This window comes from Mus caroli, unplaced genomic scaffold (assembly GCF_978045245.1).
Source record: "Mus caroli unplaced genomic scaffold, Mus_caroli_1 scaffold_1, whole genome shotgun sequence".
Taxonomy (NCBI): domain Eukaryota; kingdom Metazoa; phylum Chordata; class Mammalia; order Rodentia; family Muridae; genus Mus; species Mus caroli.
This window is the reverse complement of record NW_028227256.1, coordinates 162,017,868-162,030,422: the sequence shown is the minus strand read 5'-3', so window position 1 is coordinate 162,030,422 and position 12,555 is coordinate 162,017,868. Positions and strand designations below refer to the sequence as shown.

At 41.1% G+C, this 12,555-nt stretch overlaps 1 protein-coding gene across 6 annotated transcripts in view; it reads right to left on the bottom strand.

The window, feature by feature from the left end:
• The window catches only part of Nme7 (NME/NM23 family member 7), a 134,414-nt gene that overhangs the window by 97,856 nt on the left and 24,003 nt on the right, over positions 1 to 12,555 (bottom strand). For all 6 annotated transcript variants that reach the window (XM_029483015.2, XM_021157201.3, XM_021157206.3 and 3 more), the window contains 2 exons: positions 11,351 to 11,517; positions 3,147 to 3,257 (listed from right to left, as the gene is read on the bottom strand). In XM_029483015.2, the coding sequence (XP_029338875.1) occupies positions 3,147 to 3,257; positions 11,351 to 11,517 (278 nt within the window). The remainder of the gene's footprint in view (positions 1 to 3,146; positions 3,258 to 11,350; positions 11,518 to 12,555) is intronic.

Genomic DNA, 12,555 nt, shown 5'->3' with positions numbered 1-12,555 from the left:
AGGATAGCAAAAACTCTTCTCAAGAATAAAAGAACCGCTGGAGGAATCACCATGCCTGACCTAAAGCTTTACTACAGAGCAATTGTGATTAAAAACTGCATGGTACTGGTACAGTGACAGACAAGTAGACCAATGGAATAGAATTGAAGACCCAGAAATGAACCCACACAGCTACGGTCACTTGATCTTCAACAAGGGAGCTAAAACCATCCAGTGGAAGAAAGACAGCATTTTCAACAAATGGTGCTGGCACAACTGGTTGTTATCATGTAGAAGAATGCGAATCGATCCATTCCTATCTCCTTGTACTAAGGTCAAATCTAAGTGGATCAAGGAACTTCACATAAAACCAGAGACACTGAAACTTACAGAGGAGAAAGTGGGGAAAAGCCTTGAAGATATGGGCACAGGGCAAAAACTCCTGAACAGAACAGCAATGGCTTGCACAGTAAGATCAAGAATCGATAAATGCGACCTCATGAAACTGCAAAGCTTCTGCAAGGCAAAAGACACTGTCAATAAGACAAAAAGACCACCAACAGATTGGGAAAGGATGTTTACCTATCCTAAATCAGATAGGGGACTAATATCCAATATATATAAAGAACCCAAGAAGGTGGACTCCAGATAATCAAATAACCCCATTAAAAAAATGGGGCTCAGAACTGAACAAAGAATTCTCACCTGAGGAATACCGAATGGCTGAGAAGCACCTGAAAAAATGTTCAACATTAGGGAAATGCATTAGGGAAATGCAAATCAAAACAACCCTGAGATTCCACCTCACACCAGTCAGAATGGCTAAGATCAAAAATTCAGATGACAGCAGATACTGGTAAGGATGTGGAGAAAGAGGAACATTCCTCCATTGTTGGTGGGATTGCAAGCTTGTACAACTACTCTGGAAATCAGTCTGGCGGTTCCTTAGAAAATTGGACATAGAACTACCGGAGGATCCAGCAATACCTCTCCTGGGCATATATCCAGAAGATGTTCCAACCGGTAAGAAGGACACATGCTCCACTATGTTCATAGCAGCCTTATTTATAATAGCCAGAAGCTGGAAAGAACCCAGATGCCCCTCAACAGAGGAATGGATACAGAAAATGTGGTATATTTACACAATGGAGTACTACTCAGCTATTAAAAAGAATGAATTTATGAAATTCCTAGGCAAATGGATGAACCTGGAGGGCATCATCCTGAGTGAGGTAACACAATCACAAAGGAACTCACACAATATGTACTCACTGATAAGTGGATATTAGCCCAAAACTTAGGATACCCAAGATATATAATACAATCTGCTAAACACATGAAACTCAAGAAGAATGAAGACCAAAGTGGGGTCACTGTACCCCTTCTTAGAATTGGGAACAAAATATTCATGGAAGGAGTTACAGAAACAAAGATTGGAGCTGTGACGAAAGGATGGACCATCTAGAGACTGCCATACCCAGGGATCCATCCCATAATCAGCTTCCAAACGCTGACACCATTGCATACACTAGCAAGATTTTGCTGAAAGGACCCTGATATAGCTGTCTCTTGTGAGACTATGCCGGGGCCTAGCAAACACAGAAGTGGATGCTCACAGTCAGCTATTGGATGGATCACAGGGCTCTCAATGGAGGAGCTGGAGAAAGTACCCAAGGAGCTAAAGGGACCTGCAACCCTATAGGTGGTACAACATTATGAACTAACCAGTACCCCGGAGCTCTTGTCTCTAGCTGCATATGTATCAAAAGATGGCCTGGTCGGCCATCACTGGAAAGAGAGGCCCATTGGACACACAAACTTTATATGCCCCAGTACAGGGGAACGCCAAGGCCAAAAAAAATAAATAAATAAATAAATAAATAAATAAAAAATGGGAATGGGTGGGTAGGGAAATGGGGGAGAGGAGGGAGGGTATGGGGGACTTTTGGGATAGCATTGGAAATGTAATTGAGGAAAATATGTAATAAAATATATTTAAAAAAAAAAAAAGAACCTTACTCATGTAAGCCTCTTCCCAGTGAACAGAGATCGATGCAAAGATTGAGGATGCTCAAGGTACCGAGACAAGGAGACAGTTAGGCACTCAGCCCTAAGGACCGCTCAGCCCTAATGCTGAGTGCTAAGTCTTAAACTAGAAATGTATACCATCCCCTCTAAGGCTCAGGGATGCTCATAGAAGCAAGGGTGGAAAGAGTATAAGAGGTAGAAGATTGGGAGAAAGACTGTGAAATGTAATGATTCGCTGGGCTCGACACAGCCATAGTGGTCATGAACTCAGCTGCTGTGGATGCCTACACTGGACCTGAGCAAGATTGGACTGGTCAATAGTGGCACAAGTAATTTGTTATTAACTATTGCATCCTCTGCTCTACTTTCCTACTACTAGATGCTTCATTTATTCTTTACACCAGCATCTTTAAACAGTGCTAACATTGTCTGACATGACAGCTATGATGTCACTAGGTGATAAAGAATTCTCATCTCCAGTGGAACGCTGTAAGACTACCACCGTATACCAGTCTATCATTGACCAAATGTTGATATGTGCTGTGTCACTTCATTTATTTCTGTCCTTCCTTGAGTCAGACACTGGCACTGAAGGAAGGCAGACACACTTCTCTGTCCTTTGCTTGGCCTTGTGACTGTTGGCTACCATTCCCCTTTATCCTGGATCACAGTTATTTTGTGATAGAAAAGCCTTCCTAGGGTAAGTCCTCTTCTCATCAAACCCTTTAAGAAATCTCTTAATTCAGTTGGATCCTACTGCTTTTTGGAGAAGTACACAGGCATCCTGGCACCACATTAGGATGGGTATAATGTGAGTAAACATCTCTAAACTTGTCCCTATGGCAACCAGAACAAATAGAAAGCATTAGATGCTCACACCCTCTATTACCTTCACACAGTACACTCTTACATAGAAGAGGTTGAGTCAAGAATGGCTGTTATGAAAGCGATGGGTTTAGCCGATTAGCTATTGTCTTGCTTTCGTCACCATCATGTTCTATATTTGCCATTAGTGAAAGAATTTGTTGTTGTTGTTCTATGGGCTTTTTGTTCATTTGGTTTTTGCTTTTGTTTATTTAAAGACTGATGGGAAATATAAATGACATTATATAACTGAAAATGAGAGACGTGTTAATTACCTTGTCAGAGTCATCATTCGGAGTTTGGTTATAGTAAATCCACTTTTGTTTATCATCTCAATGATTTCTCCGGCCTTTGACACTGCATCTGGTTTGATCAGGGCTAAAGTTCTGTAAAGCAATAAAGAATGTATTTGAAAATGAAAGCAGTACCATAATTTTTATTTATGAGTCCAAGCAGTCATCTCTTTTGCAAACTTATCAGACCATTAACATACAAACTAAGAATATAGGGGAGTGTGTTAAAGAGGATATCGCTCAAACTTACATAAAGTAAGAGCACAATTTTTCAAAAGAAATAAAAATTAGCTAAACCTTATTTTTAAAAAGCAAGAGGCTAGGTATGGTGGCACACCATTTATTTAATTCCAGCACCCAGAGGGCAGAAGAGGTAGTTCCCTCTTGTGAGTTTGAGGCCAGCCTGGTCTACATTGAGAGTTCCAGGCCAGCCAAGAACAGATAGCAAGATTCTATCTATAATAAAATAAAATACAAGCCGGGCGGTGGTGGCACACGCCTTTAATCCCAGCACCTGGGAGGCAGAGGCAGACCGATTTCTGAGTTCAAGGCCAGCCTGGTCTACAAAGTGAGTTCCAGGACAGCCAGAGCTACACAGAGAAACCCTGTCTTGAAAAAAACAAAAAAAACAAAAAACAAAAATAAATAAATGAATAAATAAAATAAAATATAGTAAAATAAGAGGAAGTGGTGGAGGCAGAGACACAACTTATTTTTATTTTTAATTTTTATTACAGTTTCTTAATTTTCATATATATATATATATATATATATATATATATATATATATGAAAACCCCACTCCATATATATATATGTATGGAGTGGGGTGGGTATGAGCATTCTAAAGCCTGTGAACAGAGGCTAAAAGACAATTTGTGAAAGACAGCCCTCTTCTATAATGTGGATGTCAGGGATACAACTCAGTCCTCTGTCTCAGTGGCAGGTGCCTTGACCTGTTAAGCTATCTCATCAGCCCTAAAGTGATGTGTGTATGCCTGCGTGTGTGTGTGTGTGTCTGTGACTGTTCTAAATACCCAAATTAGAAAATGCAGGTGTTTAAAATGTCTATATATTATAGGCTATTTTTACTTAGAGAACTAATCTGCAAGAAATTGCATTAAATATACTAGGAACTCAGTGTTTGTTCTCCAGTAACTAAAACTCATGCATGCCATGTTTTCAGTTCAGCAATGACCCCATAAGTACTTATAAATTCTTCTCCTGTGTCTCTACTCATGGCCAGGTTAAAACACAAGACCCAGACGTTCTCTCGCCCAACAGTACATGTGAGCGTCAAACGCCACGACAGCCTTTAAACATGAGGCCTGCTTTCCTCCACGGCACCACCCGAGCCTGCACTCAGTCCACCTGGCTCCTGCAGCCCCCTCCTTGCTTGCACTGAAACAAGCATTCTGCGCATCTGGGAGCAGAGTCAAGAGAAAACAATGTGAAAACCAATATGTTAAATTAACCTCTCAACAGACAGTGAGAAACAGATTGGTCAGCCTTGCATTCCACCAACGCAGACAGGATGCAGATTTCTGGGAAGTAACAATCCCCCCAGAGCCATGCAGACGAACATCTCTCAAAAGCTTCAGGTTCTAAGCAAAACTGCAGCAACCTTGTCTGTGAGACAACAACTAGTAGTCTGCCATAAAACAGCATCCTAGACAACAGTGTGGACCCTGTGCAGGGGCTGTGTCAATCCTGTGCAGTAGACCTCAAGGAGTAAACATGCTCATTTAGGAAAATGTTTCAAAATGTATTCGTGTTCCTTCTAAGGATATAACAATCCACTTTAAACAACGATCTGTGATCTCTCTTATGTTCTCTTTGCAAGCATAAAGTATGTGCTCACTTCACGGATGAAGGACTACAGTCCTTCTACTAAAAACTCTTTTTAAAACATGGGTAATACTTACTGAAGGGAAGGGAAGGGAGGAAGGGAGAGAGACACGGACAGATAAAGGGAGGAAGGAAGGAAAGAGGCAAGGAAGGACTCTTGCTCTAACCTTGAAGTTTCAACCCTCCTGAGTGTTAGATTTACAGACATGTCCTCCCATGCCAAGCACCTTTAAGATAAACATTTTAAGGTAGAAATGAGTTGACTAGACAGTAAACAGCTATCAAGAAAATCTAAAATACGGAGTCTCAGGAAAGTTGAGAATAAAAGTTGCTTTTGACTTGCTAACATGGCCTCTGGCAAACTGAATTTTAATAAGCTCTGCAGTACTAGAGGAGGAAATAGATTTTAACAGATGATCAACCCTAAAATAATTTGGGACCAAATTTTACAACTTCAGGATAAGCCAGAAGGCACATGTTCACATCATAGATGCAGAACCAAAAAAGAATGTTTAACTGCAGTTTTAAGTTGTGTGTGTGTGTGGTGCGTGTACTGCATGTGCAAGCACATCATGACATACATTTGGAGATCAGAGGACAGTATGAGAGGCTAAGTTCTTTCCTTTTATCATTTGGGTCCCAGGAATCAAGTCTAAGTCATAAGACTTGGCAGCTGGCACCTTTACCCACTGAGCCAACTTATCAGCCCTAGAAAAAGCTTTGAACTTGGATAATGCTAACACAGACTGCCCACTCCTCTAGGAAACAGACAGAAGCAAACGGTTTCTCCCCAGGAGCTAAGTAAGTTTATTCTGCCTCTCAAGTAATCCTGCACAAGCACACGGTACATCCATCTTGTACATTTATGCAGTTCTGCAGTTCTCCCACAGACATACTCACAATAATCACTACATAAAGATAATATGAGAGAGAGTGTGTGTGTGTGCACCAACATAAGGAAGAAGCAGAAGAGATGCCAAAGAAGAGATAAGGACCTATAAACCTATAAATACTTCAGATCCTGGCACTGTAAGTTTTGAAACAATAATCTAGAGGAGAAATGGAGACTAGATAAAATGAAAAGATCAAAAATGATGGCAAGCTGATAAATGAAGAAGTTGCTGGGGAAGGTAAGTTGATAACACGTGACCCCTATCTGGATGTGGGATTATAATGAAGATGGGATTCAGGGAGCCCTGAACCACCTACATCTGCGAGTGTGTTGGAGGCTGAGAAATAGGTTATTCAGTAAAACAGAACTCCATCTTGAATTTGTTAATTGTTAAAAACCTGTGGAGAATACAGGTGGAAACGTTCAGGAAATAGATGGACATATGGTTTTGCAGCTGGGGTGGAATGTAACGTGGACAGAAACACGCAGGTGCAACACAGAAGAGAACGGAATCTCCTGGAATTAAACCGAAGAAGTGAGGGCCCACAGACAGCTGTGTCAATGAGGAATAGCTGTGTTAAACAAATGTGTAATTATTTGGATGTACTTAAACATTCAAGAGAGATTTAGGTCTTTCTCCTTGTCCCCATAAAGACATCTTTAAACAACTTTTAAGTACAGATACCACCTTAAATGCAACTTGGAATACTTACACTGTTTTTCAGAGCAATGGACACATAAAATCCAGTTAAATTCCTAAACTCAGAAGTTTATTCAAATCATCCAAATGGCTGCTATTATTTACTATCCATTTATAGGTAGAAATTAATCAGAAAAGAAAATGGTGAAATAATTTGTCAGTGGACTATACACTACTACATCCATTAATATGAACGATATTTACAAAGGCCCAATACTTCAAATATTTATTTACGTTAAAGTATATATGGTTTAAAAATTAGTCTCTGTGGTGGTTTGAATAGGTATGGGGACCATAGGCTCATGTGTTCAAATGCTTGGCCCATGTGGAAAGAACACTATTAGGATGTATGGCCTTGTTGGAGGAAGTGTGTCACTGTGGGGGTGGACTTTGAGGTCTTCTATGCTCAAGCTCCATCCAGTGTGGAGTACAGTCACCTTCTGCTGCATGGGCGACAAGATATAGAACTCTCAACTCCTTTCCAGCACTATGTCTGCCTGGACACTGCTGTGCTTCCTACCATGATGGTGATAATGTACTAAATAGGCCTCTGAAACTGTAAGTCAACCAAATTAAATGTTTTCCTTTATAAGAGTTGCCTCGGTTGGGGAAGAAAGGGATTTTGGCTTTCACTTCCATATCACTGTTCACCATCAAAGGAAGTCAGGACATCAACTCAAGTAGGGCAGGAACCTGGAGGCAGGAGCGAATGCAGACGCCATGGAGGGGTGCTGCTTACTGGCCTGCTCCTCGTGGCTTGCTCAGCCAGTTTTTCATCAGCCCAGGGTGTCACCACTCACAGTGAGCTTGACCCGCCCACGTGGAGCGCTAATTGAGGAAATGCTTTAGTCTTGCCTACAACTGGATCATAAGGAGCCTTCTTAACTGAAGTGCCCCCCTCTCAGATGACTCTAGTTCATATCAAGTTTATATAAAACTAGCCAGGACACTGGCGTATATCATTGTCCACCATGAATGAAAACTATAGATATTTACCACTCATAAAAGGGGTTATAGAGGCTGGAGATGTGGCTCAGTTGGTACCGTGCTTATCACACAAGTGTGAAAGCCTGAGTTTTGAAGCCCACGCTAAAAACTGAGCATGGTTGTAGACATGTTATTGTGCACTGTGTAAAGATTATCCTTGTTTTACTCAAATGCTGACTTCTGTGCCCCCATATCCAGTCCTCGCTCTAAGACTATCCAGTCTCAACGCTGTGTAAACATTGCTCCCCAATTATTCCCTGATTGGTCAATAAAGAAGCTGATTAGCCAATGGCTGAGCAGGAAGAGAGAATAGGGATGGACTTCCTCCCTGCCAGAGGAGAGGGAAGGAGAGAGCGGAAGTGTGAATTTGCCATGTGACAAGGGGGCGCGGGAGTCCAGGAGACAGCAGAAGAAAACAGCTTAAGCAGAGAAAGCCATAACATGCAAGTCTCTTGGAGATTTTGGCTGGGAGGCAGCCAGATTAGCTTAGAGGGTTAAAATAGAGCAACATTGCTCAGCTCTTGTGCCCCTAAAGCTTGTTAAAGAACTACATCAGTTCATTCTCAATTCTTTGAGAGCTAGCTGGGTTCAGGGGGAAAATGAAACACTTATTAAAAAGCCACTAACAATGGCGGTGTGTGTCTGTAGTCCTAGCAACTGCGAGGAAGCGGTGGATTCCTGGTGTCCTGGTGCTTGGTGGCCAGACAGTCTAGCTGAATTGGAGAACTCCAGATTCAGTGAGGAAACACGGCTGAATAAATAAGGCAGAGAGTGATAGAAGATTCCAATGTCAACCTCTGGCACACACACGCATGAGAGAGAGAGAGAGAGAGAGAGAGAGAGAGAGAGAGAGAGAGTCAGTCACTGACTTTTCACAGCCAATCTTATGAGAACAGGAGATGCCTCTTAGTCTAGTACTACAGGGCTTTCCCAATTTTATAGTTGTTCTTTGCTCGTTTCCGGTGAGGCAATCATTCTACCTTTGGCCCTTCACTACCTGTGCACTAATCTCTACCCTGGGCTTCAAGCCACCTCAAAAATTAGAAAGGAAATTAATAAGGAAAGGTCAAGGAAGTTGCAGAAAGAAATACCCTATTCTACAGGGGCTACTTACTGTACAGAAATTAAGCATTGAACTATTTTTGTAGTAGGCCTTAAAATAGCTTTACTACTTTTTTTTTTTTTGAGCTAAGTAGTTTCTGGAACTTTTAAGCATACAGTCTTAACTTTCAACAATTATCCTTAATGTTAAGTGCTACACCAATAAGTACACAAGTAGAGATAATATCTTTCAAATACTCTATCCCATTAAAATTTCATTACGAACATATTTAATCTATTCTCAGAAAGCTGCAACTCATAAATGTGGACAATGAAAAGTAAAATGCCATTTCATAACAAGGGAAATCATTTTTCAGAAGAGAATCATTATTAAGTCCATTTTTGTTTTTGGTTTTTGGTTTTTCTTTAAAGCTTGCTTTTTAGCTGCATCTCCAATTGGTTCTGTTTCTTTCTAAATCAAAACTAAAGAAAATCAGGGTGTCAAACAGTAAGGAAAGAATAATAAAAAGGAACATGTGGGGGTATCTGCATGTGTGTGAGCGAGTGTGCAGAGTGTGTGTGTGTGTGTGTGTGTGTGTGTGTGTGTGTGGTGCAGCTACTGGGAGGTCTTTAGGTCACAGCTTAGAAGGGCTATTAAGACTGCAGACCCTTCACTTTTGTGCCCTGAGGTGAACAGCTTCCTCCACCACTCAATATCCTTCATAATATGTTCTACTGCAGGGACCCAAAGCATTGAGCCAAAAAAGTCACGGAATGGAGGCCGCAAAACTCTGAGGTGAAATTAACCTTGCTCTTGCAATGTGTAAAGAGATTTGCTCAGTGATGCAGAAGACACGGAAATGAAAGAAGAATCATCCCCAGGTCCTATCCAGTCCTGAATTTCTGGGTTTTGGCATTTAAATTTATCTTAGTGGTTGCGCAGAGCAATGAGCTTCACTGTTCCATTTTCATAATGTACCTCCTTGAACTCTGCTCACATCCCGAGCTTACCCAGTTCCTTCCTCTGTCCCACCTTGTCAGTCCCCTTTCAGATGAGGCTTCTGTCCCATCCTGCCCCAGGTCCTCCTGCAGGGATCTGCCCTAGTGGAGCAGTGCACTGCCCACTCCGTCCCACTGGGTTGTCCTTTTTGTTTGCCCACACATTATAGTTGACATAATTGTCTTTTAAAAATTTATTTTTAGCTAGTATATAAAATAATGTGATTCATGGTGATATTTTTGTTATAGTCTGCTATTTTTTACACCCCACCGCCCTCCCTAATCCTGACTCACTTCTTGTTAGTCCCTTTCCCTTCACCCAGTAATCTGTTAGCTTTTATGACATGTATATTTTATTACAATTTCTCACTCCCCAACTCCCCACTCTCTTTAAACTTCTTCCCTCCATGGTCCCCTTTCTATACTCTATCTATCTATCCATCCATCAATCCACCCACCCACCTATCCATCTATCTATATTCCACATATTTAAAAAAAAAGAAAACCACTTGCTATCTTTCAGTAATCTGGCTTCTTTCACTTAATGTAATGATCTCCAGGTCTGCCCACTTCCTTACAGCTGTTAGAATTGCACTCTCTGTAGCTGAATAAAATTCCCTGGAGCAAGCTACTTCTTGCTTTGTGATGTCTGATGTTCTAATCGCTCTCTTCTTGGAGCAGGGTCTATTCTCTGTTATCTTGCCTGTCTCTTTTGCTGCATTGCCCTGAGGCAGCTTCTCATCATCATCTCACCTGAAGTTTCTAGAACTTCCATTCTTAACTTGAACTGCCTTTGATCTTTGTTATTATTATTTAATTTTTTTTGAGACAGGGTCACATGTAGCCCAAGCTGGCCTTAGACTCCCTCTGTAAACTAATGTGATCTTGAACTTCTGATCTTTCTACCCCCACTTCCCACGTGCTGGCGTGACAGAAACGTGACAGAAACGGGCCACCACCTCCAGTTTTACACAGGGCTAGGGCTCAGGCCTTCGGGGCTTCATCTTTGCTAGACAAGCACTGCACCAACTGAGCTGCTTCCCAGCATGCATTGCTCCATTTCTATTAATCATGTACACTCCTTACTTCTTCTGCATATCTACCGTCACCATAATAATTCAGATCATTATTTTAGTAATTAAACTTTTATAAGTTTTAGCCCCCAACTTACTCAAGCAGGATAGCAAATAGTTGTTCTAACTTAAGACAGGATTTCCCACCTTTGGATCTTTCTCTATACTCACTCCTTTGATTAGCATTTCTCCCCAGTTCATCTAATTGGGGTAACGATTCAATTCATTTTTATCAAGACAGAACAAACCCACAAAGCCTTCAGTTTTGCCAGAACTAACTTCACCGTCTCCCGGGTTACCGTGATTCATACCAACATCATGCTTATGCTTAGGAAGAAAACCTTATGCTCAAATAGTCTTAGGTTTTAGTGACAAATATGAAAAACAGATAGAATGTGTAAGAGCTTTATCTCTGCCACCCACCCATCCAAACAGTCACCTCCTAAGACTACAGATATTGCTTCATTATTCTAATCAGGAACCAATCCCAGAATCAGTACCAAAATATTTTTTAGTGTTATAAAAATTATATTAGGTCGCTGGAAAAACTATGTTGTGAAAACATGACCGAGGAGAGGAAATCAGAAGTTAGTGGCCAAAGTCATAGGCAAGGTTTCAATGGAAAAAGATGGCCCGACTGTTCTTACTTCTCTTTCCTGCTGCCCAGCTGGCGGGCTGTGTATTGGTCCCCATAGTCAATCAACACCAGCTGTCGAGAAAACACATTGACTTTGTTGCCTATAAATAGATCTTCCAGGCGCAGGTCCTCATACTTGGTCCGCTTTAAGAAGGTGCGACGATTCTTTACATCGTGCTAGGAACAGACACAGTAAGAATACTTATGAAGAACGTATGCCTTAAAGAGAAAAGAAACAGTCTCCAACTGATTTTACAAAAGACAGCTATATCCTATTACTTTATAACTACATATATAAACTATATTTTATAATGTAAAGCTTTATTTCCAATCCAATCTAGTGATAAAAGTTTGTAATTAAAATATATATTTTAGAATATCCTAAATAGACCAAGTTATTTCAGTAACTCACCAACTATGAGCGACAGAGACAGATTCTCATATTTCTTTTTATGTACACATCCCAATCACTAAAAAAAAATTGTATTTCCTTTAAGAGATGTGTATTCATGTGTATCTCCCTTTCTGTGGGTAGGTACATGTGAGTGAAGGTGCAGAAGTCACTGTTGGCTTGCCAGCAGCTGGAGTTACAGTTGCTATGAGCGGCTCGGTGTAGGTGCTGGGGACCAAACTTGGGACCTACAAGGGCAGCCAGCACCCTTAACTGAGCCTTCTCTCTAGGCCCTCCAACCCCAACTGAGCTGAATTTTTAAAGTGATTGCCAATGAAGTGATGCAAAGAAAGGAACCCTCTTAGAGCCTCTTCAATTTGACATTTTATACAGATACCAACTTTTAACAATAATATTTATGACTATAATAACCATTTATCTGTAACTACTTATCAAATATTGATTAATCCCAAAAAAACAGTTGTCCTACTTCATTTTGGGGTCTCTCTATATATCTACTTCTATGTATGTGTTATATGCATATGCACATGTGTGTGTATGTAGGTGTGCATCCCTACAAACATACATGAGAGAGCTATAGAAGGTTGCCTGATGTCTTCCTCAGTCATTTCTCACATTATTGTCTTGACACAGGCTCTCTCACTGAACCTGAAGTTGGGTCAGCTGGCCAGAGAGCTCCAGGGAGCTCCTGCCTCTGTTACTCAGGATTGGAGTTCTCACAGGGAACAAGGCCCAGCTATTATGTAAGTAGGTGCTTAAGAGTCAAGCCCAGGCCTTCACACTTTTGCAGCCAGTATTATTTC